The following is a 22,719-nucleotide window of genomic DNA, read 5'->3' as shown; positions in this document are numbered from 1 at the left end:
CCTTGAACACCAAGCTGAGAAGCCCTGGAAAAACAAGAAAGCCCACAGGTCTCGAGCTCCTGGGCTGTGTCCACCTCTCCTTGGAGAGTGGATTGCTATGGCCCTCGAAACTCACCAGGGTTACCATTTTCCAGCCTCCAGTTCTAAAGACACTCCTGGAGACCATCCTTTTGTACAAGCAAATGCCACCCCTTTTCCTGACCTTTAATCCCAGGGCTTTGGCTCCCAGCCCAGTGAGGTCAGGAAACCAAAGAAAGGGAGGTTTGGGCCTTGCAGAACTCCAGGGAGGTAGCAAGGCAGAGAGATGGCTTGCTTTCTTTTGCTGTTGTTTTGACATGAGTCTCATGTGCTCAGGCTGGCTTTGGCTGCGGAGCTGAGGATGTCCCCGAACTCCCCAAGTGCTGAGACTGCACGTGTGTGCCACAATGCTCAGCTCACTTACCTCTGTTCTATTGTTTTGTTTTTTCTTCAGTCGACGCCGGCCAGGCGTGTGCTCCCCACTGTCCCTCACCTGCCGCTGCTGCATCCAGAATGACCCCCCTGGGTCACTGCCTCCTCTATCTTCTGGTACCTGAATTACTGAAGGGAAGGGTTCAGGGAGGGGGACAAGGGAGCTCAAAGTTGTTCGCTTTCCAAGTGGCCACTACGCTTCAAAGACCGTGAAAGTTAAGCCCTTGCATAGAAACAGAACAAAAGCAACTGCTAGGTGCTATGTCCTGATATTACCTCATGGAGGGATGTGCGGGCAATATCATTCTTGTGGACTGCAGAGCCTGCAGCTTCCACGTCGCGCCTTGAACACAGTAGCTATTCAACTATCATACACATTGGGGAGAACTACCTATCCAGGGCCACATCCATCTTCTCTTATCAGATCAGAAGTCTCTCTGGGACCTCCTATAACTCCTCACATGAATCAAGGAAAGGTTGGTATGAGGGGTCCCCTCAGGAAGGTCCCCTATGAATACAGCCCAGCTTCGTCACACTGGCATACTGGTCTGAACTATGCAGAAAGGGGAGGCGGTGTTCCCTTCAGACCCCTGTAGGAGGCCCCATTTCATTCCTGTTGTACAGAAAGTCTGCAGGGAGCAAGCCCTGGCCTGGCCCCACAGACTCAGCCCTGGGTCCAAAAGGGTGAAATGCCCACAAAAGTCTCTCCTGAGTGTATCCTCCTATGACCTCCAGCCCCCGTGGCCCCAGGCGAGATGCTGCAGACTGCAGAAGGGGTGTGCACGCTCACAGGACAGAGGCTGAGCTGGTGGCAAGCCCAAGAGTCCTGCGACCAGAGGTTTGGTCACCTGGCCCTGAGGCCCCCAGAAAGGGCCCCGGCTCCACGGCTGCCTAACTCGGTCTGGGTAGGACAAAGAGAAGCCGCCCTGCGGAGACAACCGCAGAGGCGTGAGTATGGGCTCAGAATCTGGGACAAGGAGGGCAGGGGTGGTAGAGTCCGGACCTCCCCGGGGATGGGGGGTCTCACGCGACAACACTTCCGGATGAGCTGGAGTTACCAGCTCGGCCATCCCGGAAGTGAAGGTTAACTCATGGGCAGGGGACCTGGACCCCTCCCCCCCTTCCTTCTCCTCCAGACTGCAAGCCGCGGCTGTGCCAGTGAGAGGCAGGCCCCTTGGCAGCCAGGGAAACTGAGCCCCTGGGCCGCGTGTTCCCACAGGCGAGCACAGCACGGCCGCGCTGGTGTTCGGCGAAAGGACGGCGAAGAAGGCGGCAAGGCTGCCCGCGGCCCTCCCCGCGCTGGCGGCGCTCACGGCCTGCGCGCACGTTCAGTGGGACGCGGCAGCGACCGAGGTGGCCACCGTCTTCTCGCTGGCCGCGCCCAGCGTGGCCAACGCTCTGCAGCTGCGCGCCTTCGCCGAGCCCGGGGGCCCCGTGCGCGCCGCGCTGGTCGTGCGCGGCCACCACGCACCCTTCAGCCACATCTTCCGCTCTGACGGCCGCTGGCACCACGTGTGCGCCACGTGGGAGCAGCGTGGCGGGCGCTGGGCGCTGTTCGCCGACGGGAGGCGGCGCGCCGGGGCTCGGGGACTCAGCGCCGGGCAGCCAGTGCCGCCCGAGGGTGTGCTCGTGCTGGGTCAGGATCAGGACTCCCTGGGTGGCGGGTTCTCGGCTCGCGACGCCTTCGGTGGCAACCTCACCGACTTCCACCTGTGGGACCGGGCGCTGAGCCCCGCGCAAGTGAGCCGAGCTCGCGCCTGCGCGCCACCCCCGGGGGGCCTGCTCTTCCAGTGGGATCCAGAGGCCCTGGACGTCACACCCCTGCTGTTGCCCGCCTTACCCGTGAGCCTGCTCTGCCCTGGTAGGCCTTCGGCCCTGCCCTGCCCAGCTTCTATGCCCCTCCCCTGGCTGGCCTGCAGAGTCTGGCCCTGCCCCTGATTAGCTACCCAGCTTTTGCCAATTTGATCTCTCCCAGTTCTGGCCACGCCCTCTTCAAGCCAACAGTTCCTGCCTGCAGGCTGTCCAATCTTAGTAGTCTTCACTTTAGTGTGGGCTTGCTCACTGCTGGCTTTAGGCCTCATCTCATTTCCCTGATCTCAGCAGGCAGCAGGCCCCATAACATGGTGATGTTGTATGCTGATTCCCAGTCATGCGCAGACACCATTTGGGCCTTCATGGGTAGACGGGTCCCGGCCCCACTGGGTAGGGTAGGAAGCCAAGATGTGGTCTTCACACCTTGCTGCTCTGGCTAGTGCCCTCGGAAGAGTGCCCCACGTGGAACCCGGGACCCGGCACCAAGAGCTCTGAACTCTGCTTGCACCCACAGCCTTTTCTCTGCTGCTACTCAAAAGGTGCGCCTTAGCGGTGTCGGGGCTCTGCGGAATAGTCGAGAAGTCAGGGCATTCATTTATAATCTCCAGGCTCGAGAACTCCACAGATCTAGGCAACAGTGCAATCAGTCCCAACAGTCCTGGGGGCCAGTCTCAGCTGTGTGACTTTGAACAAATGGTTCTTCCATGCTGTGCCTCAGTTTCCCCTTCTACCATGCTGTTTAATGCTCGAGACACTGCCACAGATGTCTTCCTCCCCAGAACAGCACATGGGGCAGGGGTGGTCATAGAGCAGGCTGGCCTCTCCTTTGCCCAGGACCCAACTTGGCCTCTAATCTTTTGCAGAGACCTATCAGCAGCTTCAGGACTTCCAGTCATGGCCTGATCAGGACATTATCAGTAGAGTGAATGCTCTGGCCAATGCCACTGTGGTGAGCCCATCCCTGGAGACTGGAAATTCTACGGCACACTGGGTCAACTCTCTTCACCTTGTTTTCCTTACCTGTAAAGAGACACCCATCTTAAATATCTATAGAAACCCCGTTTGTTCCTGCTCTTGGTTTAGAACCCCTGACAGCTGTGACAGATTTGATTCATTAAGATCCTGGTGGTACCCAACTGTGGCCCCTGGAGAAGCCCCTCACGTCAGTTGTTTTTCTACCCACAGCTCCTCCCAAGCCCCCTGTCTGAATTCCCCAGGATCTTGTCCTTGGACAAGGCTTCTAGCTTCATGGGTCTCCTGGAAAGAGTCCTGGCAGAAGAGCCAGGTCCCTTGGGGCCTGGGGCCCTACTGGCCATCCTGAACTTCCTGAGGAGGGTAGCTGCTCTCAGAGCTGAGGAGCAAGAGCTGCTGACCAATCCCTTGGAGGAGCTTGGCAGAAGCTTCGTGTCTGTGGCCAGCCTGGCCCTGGGGGAACAATCAGCCAGTGCATGGCTGTCTGTCAGGGAGGTGAGGCAGGCGGGGCTGGGTGAGATATGGCATTGCAGCCCCCCATTATTGTGTAACTGTGGGTTACACCTGTTTCTGAGGGCTGAATCTCTCCATCCCATGGGAGAGGCTCCTCTTGTCGCTATGAGTGGAAATTCCTCTTGAACAATGCACATAGTTAAGAATGTATTAAGAGCCACTGGTGAGAAGGGTCCTCCCCATAGCCAAGATTCTGCCAACTGCCTCAAGTGGGGCATCCTCTGTGTCAAGTGGTCCACCCACCGTGTCTGCCTAAACACACAGGCAGGTGCTCTGGAGAACAGGAAGTTGCACTGGAGGGAGAGCCTGTTAGAAAACTCACCCTTGCAAATTACTAGTGGACAGAGATTAATGTGAAACTTGAGCATCCATAGTATGGGTTTGACTCTGAATCCGTGGTGAAGAGGGAGGTGGCCCAGCCAGAGTGGACTCCAGTTGGCAAACAACATGCCAGCAGCCACGTGGCATGCTAGGAGACCTTCAGCTTGGCTTGGAAGAGAGCGCTGGAGAGGTCAGAGGAGGCTGAGGAAGACAGGGGAACCCAGGTCTTGATCTTGACCTGTTAGAGAGCCAGAACCTCAAGCATCTATAGCCCCAGGTCAGGGCCCATGCGGTGGGGCCTGGAGTGGGGGAGCAGGAGCAGAGCGGTAGCTTCCTCCCAGGTGGTTGGTGGGCCTATGACCCTGGTGATGACTGTGCAACGTATGGCATCCCTGCTGAGCTCCACGCTGACTATTGCGCAGCCTCAGATCCACATCCAGCATCGCCTTGCTGGTGAGCTACCATCCACTCCCACAGTGGGACCCAGATACCCTTCCTCAGTGTGGTCTCCGGGAGACCAGTCTCTGTACGTCCATGCCCTTCACAACATTCCCTTCCTTTACCCAGGCTGTGGCTTCTGCCCACAATGCCCTTCCCCTGACCCCCCGTCTGGAAAATTCCTCCCCTTGGAGCCCTGCTTGAGCACCAGCTCCCCCAACACACACACACACACACACACACACACACACACACACACACACACAAAAAAAAGCATGCATGCATACATGCACGTCTGCGCACGCATGCACGCACGCACACACGCACACACTTGAGTTCTCTCTTGATGGGCAGCTCTTCCCTCCTCAGTTACTCTAACATCTTGAACATGCCCCTGCATAATAGGCCTGTCCCGCCTTTTCTTGATGCCTCTGGGGTTCCAGAGCTATTTGAACAATCTCTGCCCAGAGCTAGACCCAAGTTCACATTCATCAAGTTCCTGTAGATCCACTTGGGGACTCTCACAGTGATCTTCAGCCACAGGTCCTGCCCCACTGTCATACCCTCAGGACCCCAGAAAGCCATTTTCCCTTGGGCTAGTGGCTCAGCCTCTCTGTGCTTGAGGGGTGGGCCCCCAGTCTTGTACTGGGCAAAGGACAAGCCCATCCTGCAACTGGACACCCCAGAAGAAAGCCCCGAGATCCAGGCACTGCTCCATTTAATCCCAGGCCTGGCGGTGCAAAGTTTGCACCTGAGAGGGGCCAGCGTTGGTGGGCACACATTCACCATTCCTGGCGGGCATCCGAATGAACCAGGCCACATCCACATCCCTGCGGGAGAAGTGAGGCGGCTCCTCAAGAAAGGTGAGTGAGGAGGAGAGTTGGCTGGAAGCCTGTTGTGTTCCAGGTGAGCGGCCTGCTGTGTGTCTTTCACAGGCTGCCCTCGCTTGCAGAGCCTTTCCGTCTCTCTATGTGTAAGATGGGCTCTTACCTCTTGACTGGCGGATGGCTACGAAGGTAGAAGCTCCCACCACATTCCGGCATCTGCTTAGTCTCCTCCAGCAAATCCACATGATTTCCTCAGAAGTGGTCAAGGGCCTTGACCACAAAGGGTTGGGGAATCAGTGCACAGGACAAAGGGATTTGGAACTACAGGTTGATATGTATGAACCTCGGCTGGCTGGAATTCTGCCTTTAGTCATTTTTCAGTTTGTGATCTTGGGAGAAAGCTGCTGGCTCCTGACCCTCGGTTCCCCCGTGAAATGGAGAGAGCAATGCCTGCAGAGACAGCTAGTGTCTCCCACTCTGCCAGGTCTCCCTGAAGTCACAGTCATCCACACCTGGTTCACGTCAAGCATCTTCCAGTATGCCCTGGGGGCAACCAGCCTAGAGTCCCAGGCCCCTGGTAGCCCAGAGGAGGCGAGGACGCAGAGGTGAGCAGACCCCGCCCAGCAGATTGCAGAAGACCTGTGTCTCCCCTGCACCCTAGGGAAGCCAGGCCTCCATCATGGTCAGTGCTTCTGGGCCTGCAGAAAGGAGCCTGGTGGAGCCCTTATCTGCCCCCCTCTTATCTGGGTTCTGGCTTTAGACTCTTGGAGGAAACAGAGATTTCCATCAAATCCCTGAGGCTGGACCTCAGGGCTCTGAGTCATGGTACAGGTGCTCTGCCCTCGGCTGAAATGACCCAGACATGCATCTCCTTTCCTCTCACTCCCCACATCCATCCTTAAAAGCCCCCTTTGTCCCCGCAGGTCCCTAAGCACCCAAGTGGGGTCAGCTATACTCTCCTCTGAGGTACGGGACACTGCTGGAGAGCTGAGCACAGCTGTGACCTTTCACCTGCAGCACCAGGCTCAGGTACCGGGTGCTGCAGCACTTGTCTGCCTAATTCCCTTCTCTGCTCCCCGCCGCCCCACACCTGCCAATATGCGCTCACTGGACAGCCAAGATCCAAACATCCTCAAAAGAACATGTTTGGGCTGGAGTGATGGCGTGAGGAGTTAAAAACTTCTCTTCCAGAGGACACTGATTCCATCCCGAGCACCTACATGGCAGCTCACAGCTATTTGTAACTCCTGTCCCGGGGATACAGGATAGGATAGGCCCCTTTTGACCTCTGAGGGCACTACAAATTGGTGTTGCACAGACATATATACAGGCAAACCACACACACACACACACACACAGACAGTCATTTTTATCCCCAATGATCTCCTCTGTCCTTAAAGGAGCAGAAGGGGAGTAATGTGCACTTTTCACAACAGCGCACAAATTGAGAAACTTTTTCACTGAGCCTTCCAACTGCCTGTTCCCTATGGCGCTCAGAAAGACTACATGATTGACCTTATCTTTAAATGGATAAAGCAAGCGTGTCACCCTAGGGCTGTATAACTAAAATAAATAAATGAATACATGATACATACATACATACATACACACATACATACATACACACACACAAACACTCACACTGACCCACCATTGGAGTATGTTTGCAGGTTGATATTCAGGGAGTCTTTGCACTGGGCTTCAGGGTGACAGCTAGTCCAGGCTAGAAGTGTGTCTCACAGCCAGAGCATTTGCCTGGTTTTGAGGCCCTGGGTCCTGTCCCCAGGACTTTGAAACAAAAACATGCAACCTCAATGATGGCAGGGTGCTACTCAGAGAGCCTTGGAGGGTTACACACTTGAGTGATGGGCTGGTCACTGTGCTGTATGAAGAGGGAGGGGATTCTCTATCAACTAGCCTGAAAAGGCTTTCATGGCGTGGGGTTTGGTTTCTGTCACGGTATGCAATGCCGTGAAATGAAAGAAATACAACTCCTTGTTCCCCCTCCCTTTTATCCCTTGGGACATTTTAAAGAAAGCTTAAGCCTCTGCGGTCCACAGGAGGTCATTAGGGACACACATGGACACCCAGTGTGGCTTCTGTGTCGGTTTGTCTACATATCCTCCTGAGTCTCCGTCAGCCTCATTGCCGTGTGCAGCTATTGCTCCTCAGCCTTGAGCGAGGGGTTCTAGAAACAGCCCCAGACACCTGAACCCAGACATAGGTGTTCAAATCCCTTACACAGAACAGCTCAGAAGCTCCGGTGCCCTACACACAGCTCATAGATGCTCTCAGTTCCTTTCAGTTCGCTCGTGGTGCCAAAGCAACGTCAGTGATGCGGATAGCTATATTCTAAGGTCTGGTTTAGACAATCAGGACCAGAAACGGCCTCTACGTGTCTAGGACAGAGGAAAAAATTTGCTTTAATATTGTCTTTCTTTTTTAAAAAATCTTTTTGGCCTGTGGTTTGTTGGATCCATTGAAGGTCGAGTGAATAAATATTCAGTTTAGCATACTGCTTAACGTGTTTTCAATGAAGTTTTTAGTTATCATTTAAACAATGAGCTTCACTATTACATTTTCATGCCTGTATATTACCATCTGCATATCAGTATACTCCACTCATCACTCAATTACCCCACTACCCTTTCTCTCCCTCCTGCGCCCTCCCTCCATTGCTTGCTCGTTCGCTTATTTATTAATTAATTAATTAATTTATTTATTTATTTGTGTGTGTGTGTGTGTGTAGCTCTGGCTGTCTTAGAACTCTCTCTGTAGACCAGGCTGGCCTTGAAGTCAGAGATCATCCTGCCTCTGCCTCCCAAGTCCTGGGATTAAAGACGTGCACACCACTGCTCTGCTCATTTATATTTTCATAAGTGCACATATACAGTTAAATCTAGATTCCACATATGAGTGAAAACATACTTGCCTTTCTGAGTCTTCATTCTTTTACTAGTGTGATAACATCCGTTCCATCCGTTTTCTTTGAACTAGCATAACTTTGTTGTTTTCGGCAGAGTAGAACCTTACTGTGGAGTGTAACATGTTCCTTATCTTCATATCGTGGTTATGGCGCAACAATAAACACCGATGTGCGAGTGTCTCTGTAGTGAGCTGACAGATTCCTCAGGGACCTGCCAAGGGTCGCGATAACTGAATCCTATGATAGTTATTATCTTAGCTTTTTCTTTTCTTTTCTTTTCTTTTCTAAGTCCTCACAGTTGTGCTTCCAAAAATCTTTTTTATTTTAATTTTTTTGGTTTTTCGAGATAGGATTTCTCTGTGTTGCCTTGGCTGTCCTGGACTCACTTTGTAGACCAGGCTGTCCTCGAACTCACAGAGATTTGCTTGCCTCTGCCTCCCAGAGTGCTGGATCACAGATGTATGCCACTACATCCAGCTCTTGTTTTGTTTTTCAAATCAGGGTTTCTCTGTATAACAGAGCCCTGGCTGCCCTGGAACTTGCTCTGTAGACAGGCTGAACTCAGGAAGAGCTGCCTAGCCCTGCCTCTTGAGTGCTGGGATTCAAGGTGTGCTCCACTACCACCCAGCTAATCTCAGTTTTTTTGAGGACCCTCTATAATGATTTTCACAACAATGGCACAAATTCACATCCCACCAGCAATAAAGGGGTCCTTTTTCCCTGTGTCTTTGTCAGCTTGTATTGTTGCTTGTTTTCTGTTCTAAATGATTTATTTGTATTATTTTAGGTTTTGTGTACATTTGGGGGGGGGTGCAGGTCCCCACAGAGGCCACAAGAACTGGATCCCTCTGGATCTGGAGTTGTGAGTGCTGGGAACCCCGCTCCCATCCTCCTCAAGAGCAATGTATGCTCTTAACCAGGGAGCCATCTTTCCAGCTCCATTGTTTGTTTTTTTGATGATGCAATGGATGAGAGGAATCTCAAAGCCATTTTGACTCGAAGTTCCCAGTGACAAAGGATGTTGAGCCTTTTATCTTATATTTATCAGCCATTTGAGAACTGTCTGTTCAGTTCATTAGCCCATTTATAGATTGAACTGCTTGTTTAGAGGAGGTTGGTGTTTAATTTTTAGAGTTCTTTACAGATTCTAAATACTAATTTCTGGTCATATATATATATAGTTAGCAAAGATTTTTCCCATTCTATACCTGTCTCTTCACTTGACCCAGCATCTTCGTTTTTATGCAGAAGCATTTTAATTCTATGCAATCCCATTTGTCAATTCTTATTCTGTTTTATTTGAGACACAGTTGTGTAGCCCTGGCTGACCTGGATCTTGCTATGTAAATAAGGCAGGCATCACACTTAGAGAGTTCCTGCCTCTGCCACTAGAGTGCTGGGATTAAAGGCATGCACCACATGTCCAGCCCCAATTCAAAGTCTCAAGCATTATACTAAGGTTGATGTATTACATGTGTGTGTGTGTGCGTCAGAGAACAACTTTCAGGAGTTGGTTCTCTTCTTCTCTCATGTATGCTACAGAGATTAAACTCAGGTCAGCAGGCTCAGTAGCAAGCCTTTATCTGAGCCATTTCACCAGCCTCAGAGTCATTTATTTTTATTTTCATTTTATAATTTATTCACTTATATCCCAATTGTAGCCCCTTCCTTCATCTCCTCCCTCCCTCTTCCCCCCATCCCCTTCCCCTAGTCCACTGGAAGGGGGAGTCCTCCTCTCCTGCCATCTGATCCTAGCTTATCAAGTCTCATCAGGGCTGCCTGGATCCTCTTCCTCTGTGGCCTGACAAGGCTGCATTACCAGTGGGAGGTGATCAAAGAGTAGCAACTAAGTTCATGAATGAGACAGCCCCTGCTCCCCTTACTCGGGAATCTACACGGAGACTGAGCTGGCCATGAGCTACATTTGAGCAGGGGGGCTAGGTCCTCTTTATGCATGATCTTTGATTGGGGCATCATTCTCTGCAAGCCCCCTTGGGCACAGGTTTTTAGCTTTGTTGGTCTCCATGTGGAACTCCTGTCCCCTCCAGCTTCTTCTATTGCCCCCCCCCCTTCCATAAGATTCACTGCACTCTGCCCAAAGTTTGACTGGGAGTCTCAGCATCTGCTTTGATCCCATTGGGTGGAGCCTTTCAAAGGAGCCTCTATGGTAGGCTCCTGTCCTGTTCCCTCTCTTCCACCACTTCTGGTGTCTACCCTGTTTGCCAGAATTGGTTTTTATACAAGGTGAGAATTAGGGATCTAGTTTTATTCTTCTACAAAGTGGATATCCAACTTTCTCAGCACCACCTGGCAAAAAGACTGTGTTTTCTTTGTGATTGTAGAAAACCACACACACACACACACACACACACACACACACACACACACCCCTGCTCCATGTTCCCATACACACTCACGTACCTACCTTGTCCTCCTTTCCTACCTCTAGGTCTTCCCACAGAAGATTCTAAAGCCCATCTGTGCTTTTTGGAACTTCAGTGTCAAGTGAGTTTCCACATTCATTTGCTTATTTGTGTCTTGTACGTGTATGGAGGTCAGAGAATAACTTGCAAGAGTCACGTCTCTCCTTCTACCATGTGGGTCCTGGGGATTGAACTCAGACTGTCAGGTTTGCCTGTCAGCAGTGCCTTTACCTGTTAAATCATTTCACCAAACTAAAACAGATATTTTTTTTAATGATGTCCCTTCTGCTTGCAAAGGAGCTAAGACTCAGGGGTGTTTGCAGTCTCCCCCCCCAAAAAAAAAAAAAAACCCTGCTTTTCAGAGTAACTCCAGACCCCATACAGCTCCAGAAGCTGGGACAAGGAGGAGGATGGTATACCCACATGGTATCGAGCTGCATCATAGGATGCATATGAAGGAGGTGGCATTAACTTTGGGAGGTGCCTAGAAGGAGACTCAGCTGTCCAGTGGCTGCTAGAGGGATTCCTAGGAGGCTGTGGCCCCTGGGCATTGATGGACTCTCCTCCTGGATCTGCAGCGGAGAGAATGACATCAGCAGCGAATGTTTAGCAACCAGTGCAGGCAAGAAAATGAGGCCACCGTTTCCTTTGACTTCCTCTAGTCTTACCATCCCTGAGAAAATCAAGCAAATTAAGAAAATCTGTGGATGGAAAACTGGGACCCAGAGAGTCAGTTACTGGCCAGTCACTGGCCATAGGCAAAGCAGCCATGAGCTTCAGGCGCCATAGAGAGACCTCCGCCTGCCTTGCCCTCCCCCATGTCCACATCTCAATAGCCCTTTTGCTCCTTCCCAACCCCAAGCTCTGATGCAGGGGGCTCCTGGGCCACTACCGGCTGCTTGGTGCTCACTCTGCACCCAGACTCTACCACCTGCTTCTGCAACCACAGCACCAGCTTTGCCATCCTGCTGCAGGTGTACGAAGCCCAGGTGAGCGGGAAGCAATGAAGTAACTACCTTGCACTGGACACCTGGAGTCAGGGACCAAGGCCCAGCTGCACCTGGGGCTTGGAGAAAACCAAAGTTGGGAAATGGTGGGGTGTCGGGGATGTGTGGAGCTGGGGGGGTCTAGGACTGGGGTTCAGGAGGGTATCCTAGTGGTCATGAAGATCCTGTAGAAAAACCATGGACCCAGATGAGTTTGAGGGGAAGAGGAGACTCAGGAGGGAAGAGGACTCCAGAGTAGATTAGGAGAGGCGGGGCTCCCTAGAGGCAGAAAGGAACCCAGTGTTCATTTGCTAAAAGGTTAAGTTAGAGCCAGTACCTTAAGAAGACACTGGGCCTGGAAGAGCCCCCAGGGAAACTTAGATGCTTATTTCCTGTAAATGGCACATCACAACCCGTCAGCAGCTTCATTTATAATTATAGGTCTGTGATCCTTATGAGTATCACCTGCCTCACAGGACCATCCCCCGGGTGGTCAATCCAGGACTCTGCTGAGTCAGTGGAAGCTTGGGTGTAGGGGTAGCTTTTAGGGAGATCCAGCAAGACAGATTCCTTAGAGAGACTTGAAGTCACCAGGCTGGGTGAGTCTGGTGCAAACCAGGATGAAGATGGGTTCCTCACTGTCCTTCTCTGCAGGAGGGTCCTGAAGAGGACTCACTGCTGAGGACTCTGTCATTTGTGGGCTGTGGCGTGTCCCTCTGTGCTCTTGTTACCACCTTCTTGCTCTTCCTGGTGGCTGGGTGAGGAAGTGTCCCACACCAGGGCTCTACTTGTCTCCTCTCAGACTCCACAGCCATCCCCACAGTACTTTGGTCCGGGGCTTCCCTTAGGGTGAGCTGGGCCCCCTACTGCCCTCACCTGCCCAACACCAGCAAGGCCAGGCTGAAAGGGTGTGAGGCTGGCCGGCTGTCCTCCTTAGTCAAGCCTTCTGCCTGTACAGGGTTCCCACTTCTGAGCGGACCACAATCCACAAGAATCTTATTCTTTCCTTGGCCTCTGCTGAGGGCTTCCTTATGACCAGCGAGTGGGCGGAGGCCAACAAGGTGGGCAACCAGCAGGAGGTTTGTAAGCTCTGGAGCCAGGAAAGCCTGAGAAGCCATTTGAGGTCTCCTCCCCCGTTGCCTGCCGGTGGCTTTCTTGCCCTGGTGGGGAGCCGATCCCAGAGAAGAAAGACCCAGATGGTACGAATGACAGAGACCTTTCCCCCTGACTCCTGTTTGGGTGAGAATGTCAAGCATGGCCATAGGATCAGGGTAAGCTGTGCCCAGAGCTGAGCTCCACAGTGACCTCCATCTTCCCCCAGGTGGCCTGTGTGGCCGTCACAGTGGCCATGCATCTCCTCTTTCTGGTTGCCTTCTCCTGGATGCTGGCAGAAGGACTGCTGCTGTGGAGCAGGGTGGTCGCTGTGAGAATGCAGCCAGGCCCCAGGATGAGGCTGTGCTATGCTGCAGGCTGGGGTAAAGACCCCTGATCACCACGGTTGTTCTTTTCTCTATTGCCACCCAACGCCGCCCACATCGGTGCCACCCAGACCCCTCCCCAGGCCCAACAGGACCAGTCACCATCCAACAGCACTTAAGAACTACCTAATACCTCAGACCTGGTACCACTGAACACCAGCACTCATCGCTACCCCATACCTGTTTCACCCAGTACCATCTGATGCTCGTCTCTGCCGTGCGCTCAGTTTTCTCAGTTATATCAGACTCCAGCTGTACCCAGTCTCTCTCTCTTAAGTCCCCTCAATTCAGCAGCCTCAATGCTCCACCTCTTAGATTGACCCAGGGATACCAGGGGACAGCTGTGGGCTGGATTCTAGAGGGAAATGGGTAGTGGCCTGGCCTGAGTCCATTTCTTCCTATCCTAGGCATTCCTGTGGCCATTGTGGTTATCACCCTAGCAATGCACCCCCAGGACTATGTGGCTTCCGGACACTGCTGGCTCAATGTGCACACGGATGCCATCTGGGCCTTTGTGGGGCCCGTGTTATTTGTGCTGACTGTAAGCTTGGAGGTGTGGGTGCCACAAGGGAGGAGCAGGTCGGGAGGAGGGAAGCCCTCTTGCCCACTGGCACCCAACCTCCAGGCTAACACCTGCATCCTGGTCCGTGTGGTGATGATCACCGTGTCCAGCACCCGCCGCCATGCACGCATGCTGAACCCACCGCCTGGCCTGCAGGAGAAGATCAGGTTCCAGATGTGGTGAGGCCCAGCTGGGGACAGGATGAGATTGGGGCACAGGGCCAGCTGGCACCCCACATGAGCCTGGTTGAGCAGGCTGAGTGAGCAGGGTGGGTCTGTGTTAGGATGTGTGGCCAAGTGTGAGCCTGTTCAGCAATGATCACGTGCAGCCTTAGTTATGGGCACTTGCGCTTGGGCATGTCATGCTATATGAGGCACTGTAGATACCAGCCACTGTCCTGGGGCTTCACTGACTGCAGAAGGTGCTGAAAGTCTGCTTGAGACAAGACAGGAGGATTCCCCAAGTCAGGCCTTCCTCAGTCCAGGATCAGAGTAAGGATCCAGGTCTCCAGCTCTTCCAAGGACCCTTCCCATCCCCAGCCCCATGACTGCTGGAGCACGACAGGGTGACCTTCTTCCTACAGCCTCCTCTGTTGGCCTTCCTCACTTGGCCCATCCCCACCACAGCAGAACCACTCAAGCCAGCAAGTCCCTGGAAAGACAGGAAGCCCAGGCCCCTGGAGAGGGCTGCGGAGCCTTCCTGACTCATGCTCCCCATTCCCTGCCCAGTTCCGAGCAGCTGCCCTCATTTCTGAAAACTAGACTTGGGAATAAAATCTTATCTCCCTTATCTCCCGGTACCACCACCCCTACAAAGTCCATCCAAGGGTTTTGCAGAGCATCCTCCCAGCTGCAGCTACAGGCCCTCTCTCTCCAGGCACTTCCTGGGTGCTGCTTCATCTATCAGACCCTAGGGAAGTACAGAGCTCCTCAGCTCTGCCTCCTTTCCCCCCACAGGGCCATGGTGAAGCCGGTGCTGGCCCTGTTACCTGTCCTGGGCCTGACCTGGCTTTTTGGCCTCCTGGTACACATTAACCCAACCTGGGCCTATGCTGCTGTGGGCCTCAATTCCTTACAGGTATTTCTAGACCTTGACCACATAGAATTGGGGGATGGGAGCTCTGGAACACTAGAACTCAGAGAGGGTATGTAGTTTGCCAGGACTGAGCAGGGGGTGAGCCTCCATCACAGAAGGCATCCAACAGCAAAGTGGGGCATTCTGCAAAAAGAGGAGATAAAGGTGATGTGGCAAATGGTGCCCTTATATCTACAAGTGAGGCATGATGAAGGACTTTTGGTTCATTAGTCACTTGAGGAGGATGAGGCCTATCAAGGGGATGGTCAAAGACTATGGTGTCTTGGCCACATCAAGGGTCTCCAGGAGGTCAGTGAGGGCATACAGAGAACTTGTGCCCTCTCCTTAGGTATCTCTAGCCCACTGTGGGGTTGGCTCAGGTCACCCCATCTGTGGTAGCAAAGGGCTAAGGAAGGGTTCAATCAGAAGACTGATACTGAAGTCACACAATGAAGCCATCCATCATGGCTTGGTGGCAGAGAAGCATCTGGGCACCTGAGTGTCCCTGTCTACAGGCTCTACACAGATCCGTTGGGGACCCAGTCAGGAACAGATGGTGCTAGCCCCAGGAGTAGATGGTAAGAGGCTGAGAGCCCCAAGAAGTGGTCACTACCACTGCTATCCCTGACCCTTGAAAGACTGTCTCCTTTGTCCATGCTAGCTAGCCCTACCCCCACTCCCTTACAGGGTCAAAAAGAAGAACAGGTTCAGGGCAAGGCTGAACAAAGGCATGCTTCCAAAATCAAGGGCAAACTCCTGTCTAGGGTCCTGTGTCCTCAGAGCAGTGAGCCTCCCTCAGAGATGAGTGCTGAGGTGGTAGGCCCTGCCTCTGATGCCTGTGTGATTGATTGCTCTGACCCGGCTCATAGTTTTATCTCAAAACCCAGGCTTTGTCCAGTTGCTTGCCCAAGGCCTCAAAGCAGCAAGAAGTAAGATGGGTCCACATCCAGTGTCTGGATTCTTAGTCCTTGGGGTGGTCAGCTTGGCTGCAGCCAGGTCCTGGCACAGTCCTCAGGAGGGGAGCCCTAACCACTCCTCATCCATTCATGCCACAGCCGGTGGCATGCCACCATAACGTGAGGTGCTGGGAATACAGCAGAAAGAAGGGGAAAAGTAACATTGAAGGTGACATTTGGGAAATGGAGGCCAATCATGACACAGATAAAGGGTGGCACAGTGGTGAGGGGACTAGGCAGGGACAGGAGAAGGCCTAGTCCTTGTGTCCTTTACCCCCTAACTAGCCAGCCAGACTAGCTGAATGAGGGAATTGCAGGTTCAGCGAGAGACCCTGTGTCAAAAGGTAAAGTGGAGGTTTAGCAATGGAGGTTGAGACCTGGCATCAACCTGTGGCCACCACGTGCAAGCATCTATATGGGCTCACACATCTGCAGAAATACATGTGCACACCCCCACAAACACGTGCAAACATGTGGGAGGCAAGAAGAACGGGGTTTGCTGTGTCATACGAGGGCCTCCCCAAGGTGGATCCTGACGATGATAGAGAGTAAGCGTAGTCTCTAGGACCGTGTTGACCTAAGCAGCAGAGCCCTGGGTGCTGTTCCTCTCCTGACATAGCTCCAGATCCCCATCAGGGGCTCTCTCCCAGCTCTGAGTGACCCTGGGGAGTTTTTTCTAGCTCAACACTGGACACCGAAGGTGACAGAAGCTTGTTGTCATGGTGATTACTCTAGCTTGCTGCTGGCACCCCTTTATGGCCAGCATTGCTCTCCAGCCCTGCTGGTGTGTGTGGGGGGGTTTAGGTCACAGATATAACCAGTGGAACACTCTAGACTCCCCATCTCCCTCTCCCCGCTCCCTTCTCCTTTCCCCTACTTGTGGCTTCTTTTGGTTCTGAACTTTCTCGGGTTCTTTCTGTCTCTCAGGCTGTCACTGTCGTCTCTGTCTCCCTGCCCCCTGTTGATATTTTCTTTCTGCCATCACCCCTGGGCTCTTCTCCATCCTCTAAGCTCTCTCCCTTCCAAGGTTCCTTCTCTGGCCTTTTTCTGGTTCCTGGGATGTGGTGCTGTCAGGCAGGTCCTTGACTAATTCCAGGCTGTGTGCTTGGATCCCTTGTGACTGTCCCCAGGCCTGGCCTTTCTTTTGTTCTCTTCTTTCTGCCACACTTTCTCTCTGTCTCTCTTTCTTCCTCCACTAACTTCCAGTCCTGCCCTTCTGTCTTGGGCATAAACTGGGCAGGATATACCTCAGGATGGTGATGAGGTCCAGAGAGGCCAGAATGGCCTACTATTATTATTCAGGACTGATTTTGTTTTCTTAAGGCCCGTTATGTCTGACCTTGTAGAAGGAGAGCAATGTCTCACTTCTATAACCAGCTGTCACTCACATCTACCTTGGTGGACCCGTCTAATGGCGAATGAAGTTCTCCACACCTCAGGGAATCTTCTGGTGGCCCAACTAAGATAACCTTTACAAAGCGCTGAACACAATACCTGATGCACACCAAAGCTCTATGAATGGGGACTCATTCACTCATTCATTCACTCATTCATACTTTCACAGATGCTCTCCACCGCCAGGCCATTGCTGGTTCACTCCCCAGAAAACATAGTGCATGTTGCACTGCCCTACCACTTCCGGTTACCACTGAGGCTGAGAGGCCAAAGGACAGCTAAGGCAGTGCGGGAATGGAGGGACCACTTATGGGAAAGGACTGGTTCTCAGTTAAGGTGTGGAAGCTATACGAAAAGGGGGTCATTCTGGGACCCACGGGAATGGGCAACATGAGGAAGGCTGGTGAGAAATGGGGCAGGAGGGACTCTAAAGTTGCTGTAAGGAACTCTGATGTTGTAGAGGGTGGGATCCATGGATGATGTCCAGCATGGGGTGGTAGAGTTGGGAGGGAGTTCAGAAAGATGCTTTTGTTTGCTGGTGAAGAATATAAAAAGGAAATGCGTGGGGAAGGCAACGCAGGGGCTGTGGAAGAGACAGGCTGGCTCTGGAGTTTAGTCATCTGTCTTAGGGGTTAAAAAGTCATGTGTCAACTCAGTTATGCCTGGGAACAGGGGCCCAAGGGCTGGAAAACCTAGGAGTCCAATGTTCTCTGGTCTTGGCCTCAGACTTGAACAGTTAGCTGCCTTTTATGTTGTCACATCATCCTTGAGTAAGTTCTGGGTTCCAAGTCTGACCCAACACTATGTTAGGACTCTCTGTCCATCAAATGAGGCCACATGAGACCTAAATATGGTGGTACTTTGTAAGTGGCAGGACCCTGCTGGTCCATAAACCTATGGAAAGGAGCCAGCTCCCCTCTACCCCGGAATGCTGAGCCCTTCACACTCAGTCACCAAAGGAAGCAAGAGACCAGGCCCCTAGACCGAGGCACAGGGCAAAGGACTTAGCTTTGGGCCTTTAAGAAGGTGTTCTCTCTACCCCTGTGGGGGCTGCAGTGGGTGTAAGTGGACTAGAGGGAGGGCAGGGCAGGCTTTGAGTTCTTCCTGCTACTCACTGTCACTCAGTGTCTTTACTGTGGTCCTGGGCTCTTGATCCAAGCAAAGTAGGAGGCCAGGCCACAGGGTGGGTGAATGTTCCTTCTTGCTGACACGAGGTCTGTCCTCAGGGCCCATACATCTTCCTTGTCTACGCTGTTTACAATGGGGAGGTGAGTACGGTGAGCAGGCTGTGGGAAAGAAATCAAGGGAGGGTGGAGCCCCCCTAGCCCTGGTTTCCACAGATCCAAGAATGGACCCACCCTCAGGGCTCCAGGGAGGATCCAGTCCTGACCTGCGCCACCCTGCAGGTGCAGCATGCATTACGGAGGATGGCGGAGAAGAAGGCAGCTGAGGTGCTCAGGGCAGAGCAGGTGCACCTGACCAAGGGTAAGGGTGAGGAGCCTTGGGGCCAGATGGGCAAGGCCAAGCACAACAGCTCTCCTTTCAGACACTCTCTGGTCCTTCTGACCCACAAGCTTCAGGTCCCTGGGCCATGGCTCTGGAGAACCCCACAGCCTGGGATCCTCTGAGAAGACCTGTTGCTCTCAGAGGTACAACCTCTCTACCCCCATGGCAAGTGCTATATGGTGCCTTGATTTCTCCACCAGTGAACCAGAGCTAGGAGAATAACAGCAGAGTCTATAAGCCCACTTGAAAGACAAAGAAGCTGAGGCCTCAAAAACTCTCTAATATTGGATCTTGGGGGAAAGCTGGGTGTCCAACCAAAGGTGGGGATTACCCAGGACTCCTGTCCCAGGGTTCCTAGCAGGGAAGTAGACCTGAGCCCCTGACACAAGAGCTGGGTTTAAGTACTTCAGCCTCAGTTTCCTCACCACTAATCTGAGAATAAAGTTCTGAGTGGATTTTTAGGGTGTCTAATGTCTTAGCCTATGCACAATTCATCAACTCGAATATCTCCTCTTACTAGGGACCCATGGACCCAGGATCTCCACAGCCTTCTCTTCCATTGCAGAACCCAGGAGACCGGTAAGGCTAGAACAAGGGACCAGCTAGTGTGGTGTTTGGAACAAAGCAGGGTTGGGAACATAGCAAAGGCTAGAACAGGGTAGGTGGACACTGACCCTAGGGACCTTGTCTTCGGTACTGGGAAGCTATAGCCTTCAGGGTGGCAGACCTAACATCCAAGGCCTCTTTGGGTAGGAGTAAGAGCTCCCAGAGAATAGGGAGCAGGAGAAAGGGTTTCTCTTTCCTGTTCTCTCTCTTAGGCCGTGGAGCTGACTGCATTCAGGACTTCAGGTACTTCTCTTCCTGGGCAGACGCCCCCATTTCTCCTCTGCCACACTGCTCCAAGATGAAAGTGATTTGAGACTCAACCACGTAGAGACTCAACAGTGGGTGGAACCCCTCCTGGAGCTGGTGCCGGCCAGCTAAGCAACCTGCCTGTCTCTTAGTCCCTGATCTCTGTCCCAGACTCCAGCTTCTACCCTGTGCAACTGAGTCCTTAAAGAAAGACTCCTTCCGAGCCTTTCCAAACCCCAGGGCAAGTGTTTTCCCCAACCCAGTGGCACATAGAACATGACAGTGGACCTGTGGGCAGCGGGCTAGGCTGGACACACCTCAGGCCCTACCCAGGTAGGGCTTGGGGTGGGGCTCAGCCTCCCTCTAGAGGACAGTAGAGACACCAGTCACCATTAACCTCATTGTCCCCTAGTTCCCCCAATTTTAGACCAGCAATATCTAGCTACGAACACTACATCATGGCAGGAATAGAAACCTGCTTCCAGAACTCTTGCTGGGGCTAGGCTCAGTGACCCCATATCCAGTCCCCTTTTGGCTCTGGTCCAAAGCAGTCTGGGAGGCTGCTTTTCTCAAAGTGTGCAGAGGAGGAGGCCAAGGCATCCAAAGGAGCCACAGATAGGCATCCCGTGTCTCATCAAGAGACAGGCTCATCTACCCAGAAGGGGCCAGCTGAGTCGTGGTGCTTGTCATGGGGGTGTGATCACAGCCCAAGGCTTTCAGCTGCTTTGCACGTTCAGCTTCCGGTCTGCTAAAAGGGGCCGGAGCGCCCCCTACAGGAAGATCAGGGACGCAGGACTAGGCAAGATCAGAGCGCGCAGCAGCCCCCTCACCCGAGGGGCCCAGCCCCCTCCACCCCGCCCCCACCCAGGAGGCACAGCGCGTTCTGCGAGAAAAAGAGCCACTGCAGCGCCTCTGTGCCTTTGTCTCAGCTGAAAGGGTGCGTTGCTAGGGCTGCTCTTGGCAACGAAGCCTCTTCCACCTTGGCCCCACCCTCCCGACCGCAACTCTGGCCCGACGAGCCCCGCTTCTCGCTCCCGGCGCCTCCCAGCCACGCACTCAGGCAGCCTGGGGAAAGGTCCCAGCGAAGGATGGCTGCCCGTGGTGCATCCTTTCCCAGAGCTCTGGGGACCCTGGGGCACGCAGGTGTTCTGCTGTGGAAAGAAACGGAGTCTCGGGGAGACCGTGAGGGGCCGACTGGGATGGCAGGGTCCCCCCCAAGTCTCTGTTCCCAGACCCTGCCTAATTTTGGCCACTCCTGCCGGCCCTGCCCCTAAGAAAGGGTCACTTTCCTTACAGGGGTCTAAAGGGCACGTGCAGGGTTTTCCTCCTTTCGGGAGCTCAGCGGCCAGAGGACCTCAGCTCAGCGTCGGAACCCCAGACTGAATGAAATGCACACCCGGCAGCCCCAAGTGAGAGAGAAAAGGTCCTTCTGTTTGTCTTGATTCCTCTCACTTTGTAGATGTGCCCTGAAGAGTCTGGTAATAAACCAGGTGTTGAAGCTTTCCGCCTGTGCTACCTCGGAGTCCTCCTAGCCAGGAAGAGGTGGAGGCGCAAGCCTGTCAGGGAGGAAGGGGAGCCAGAGACGCTGCCCTTTTGACTTTGGGATTCAGCTTTATCGCCGGGCTTGGTAGTTCTAGCCAGCATTTTGATAAAACAGGCTGTATTTGCCCATGTGTCAGGATGTGTGTGTGAAGGTCAGGGAACGGCACACCTGAGTCAGTTCTCCTCCTCCTCCACTATGTAGGCTCTGGGCACAGAGTTCAAGTCATCAGGGTTTGTGGCCCTTGCTTTTAGTTCCTGAGTCGTCTCTTCTGCCCAGCAGGTACCTGTTCAGCAGAGGCTGTGTCCTGGTGAGGCTGTAGTTCCTCACTCCGCAGGGAGAATGCCTTCGTCCTGGGCCCTCCCTTCGGGCAGCCTAAGGGCATGCGCAGTGGGTGTGGGCCCAAAACACCTAGGCAGTTTCCTAGGCCAGGCATCACTAGTAGCTCACAGGTAGCTGGGATTCCCTTGGGAGATGGGGAATGGCCGACTTGCTGAGGAGGAGCCTGCCTGCAAGTCATCTGAAGGCAGGCCAGGGTACCCTCCCCCCCCATTGTGCAGACACCAGTCAGGTCCCCATCTCTTTGAGGGCATGATGGGCTTTAGGGCCAGGAGAAGCAGAGGTGTGCTGGGTTCAACGTCAGGGCTCACGTCCAGGAGGCCCAAGAGAGAGGCCAGAAAACAAAGAGCCCAGACTGGGGCTTTGGGGTCAAGGATTGCCAATACCATCCAGCCCGCCTCCATCAGGGCTACAAAGCTGGGTCGGGGTGTGTGGGGGCAGGTGAATCAGAAAAGCAGGGTGAGTGGGAAGCCCCTAAGAACCAGTGAGGCACAGACAGTTCCAGGGGCCTTGGTGGCTTCCTCTCTGCATCCTATTGGGCTGCAACTGGGACACCATTTCTGGAGAACACCAGCTCACCTAAGCAAGCCCAGAGATCCAGGCATTTCTTTCTGGGGACCTAGGGTGTGGACGCTCAGTCAGTCACAGAATGGGGGATAGCAGGCACTCTCTCAGAAGACCTTGTGATACAGACCCCGCTAGTTTGGGGTATGACATGCACCCTGCGCACAGTAGGCGCCCAGAGAATGCCAGGTGTGAGCAGAGACATGCAGGCTGTAGGCACAGAGGAAACCGTTGGAGACATCAAAAGCTCTGGGAGGGCAGACCAGAGAGTCACAAGCGAGACGACAGCAGAGCTCTGCCTTTCGCTGGGAAGGCAGGCAGAAGCCCAGGAGGATGAAAGGCTAGCTGGTTGTCCACTCATTCTGGAGCAGGGGCTTTGCTGAGTGTCAGCAGAATACGTGCTCAGCCCCGGCAGAACCCTCCCCCTGGGGCTAGGAAGTCAGGGGCATGCAGAGAGGTAGAAGAGAGCGGTTCCTTGGTGACCCATAACCACCTGCATTTCCATGCGCTCTGAATCCCTTCCGTTGCAGAAGGTCCCTGTTCTGCCATAAAGGTTCGGGGGTGAGGGGACAGGACTATAGGGTTCTTTCCGTCCCTTCATCCCACACACCTCTTCCTCCTCCCACACCATCTATGCTCCAGCCAAACACAGTCAGCTGGCATCCTCCTCTTTCTTTTGTTGTCACACTGTTCCTTCTGCTTGGACTATCTTCATTTCTATTAAGCTGGTGAATTCTAGGCATCCTTAAAAAACCTTTTTTTTTTTTTGGATGACCATGACCCTC

The 22,719-nt window shown here is 53.4% G+C and overlaps 1 protein-coding gene across 1 annotated transcript; it reads left to right on the top strand.

Moving 5' to 3' along the window:
* Window positions 1-516: 516 nt before the first annotated feature.
* On the top strand, window positions 517-20,984 carry Adgrd2 (adhesion G protein-coupled receptor D2). Its single transcript, XM_055600743.1, has 25 exons — window positions 517-567; window positions 875-932; window positions 1,180-1,398; window positions 1,670-2,311; window positions 2,703-2,801; window positions 3,126-3,211; window positions 3,448-3,729; window positions 4,410-4,521; window positions 5,235-5,369; window positions 5,818-5,938; window positions 6,257-6,362; window positions 8,130-8,158; window positions 11,545-11,671; window positions 12,323-12,426; window positions 12,627-12,729; window positions 12,990-13,143; window positions 13,554-13,687; window positions 13,772-13,887; window positions 14,665-14,785; window positions 18,360-18,401; window positions 18,540-18,618; window positions 18,708-18,782; window positions 19,160-19,218; window positions 19,458-19,488; window positions 20,788-20,984. The coding sequence occupies exons 1-25, from the start codon at window positions 532-534 to the stop codon at window positions 20,793-20,795; spliced, it is 3,078 nt and encodes a 1,025-aa protein (XP_055456718.1). The 5' UTR covers window positions 517-531; the 3' UTR covers window positions 20,796-20,984.
* The last annotated feature ends 1,735 nt before the right edge of the window (window positions 20,985-22,719 follow it).

The sequence above is a fragment of the Psammomys obesus genome, unplaced genomic scaffold (assembly GCF_907164565.1).
Source record: "Psammomys obesus unplaced genomic scaffold, mPsaObe1.curated_primary_1811, whole genome shotgun sequence".
Lineage (NCBI taxonomy): Eukaryota > Metazoa > Chordata > Mammalia > Rodentia > Muridae > Psammomys > Psammomys obesus.
Note: the sequence above shows the minus strand (reverse complement) of the source record. Positions and strands in the feature narration are given on the sequence as shown.

What these genes read in the sequence shown, in the direction of transcription:
- Adgrd2 (XM_055600743.1), top strand. Translation starts at nt 532, where the DNA reads ATGACCCCCCTGGGTCACTGCCTCCTCTATCTTCTG. An exon ending in TTGCTCTTCCTGGTGGCTGG is followed by an intron (nt 12,427 to 12,626) that starts GTGAGGAAGTGT and finishes CTGCCTGTACAG; the next exon opens with GGTTCCCACTTCTGAGCGGA. An exon ending in TGGGCCTCAATTCCTTACAG is followed by an intron (nt 14,786 to 18,359) that starts GTATTTCTAGAC and finishes GTCTGTCCTCAG; the next exon opens with GGCCCATACATCTTCCTTGT.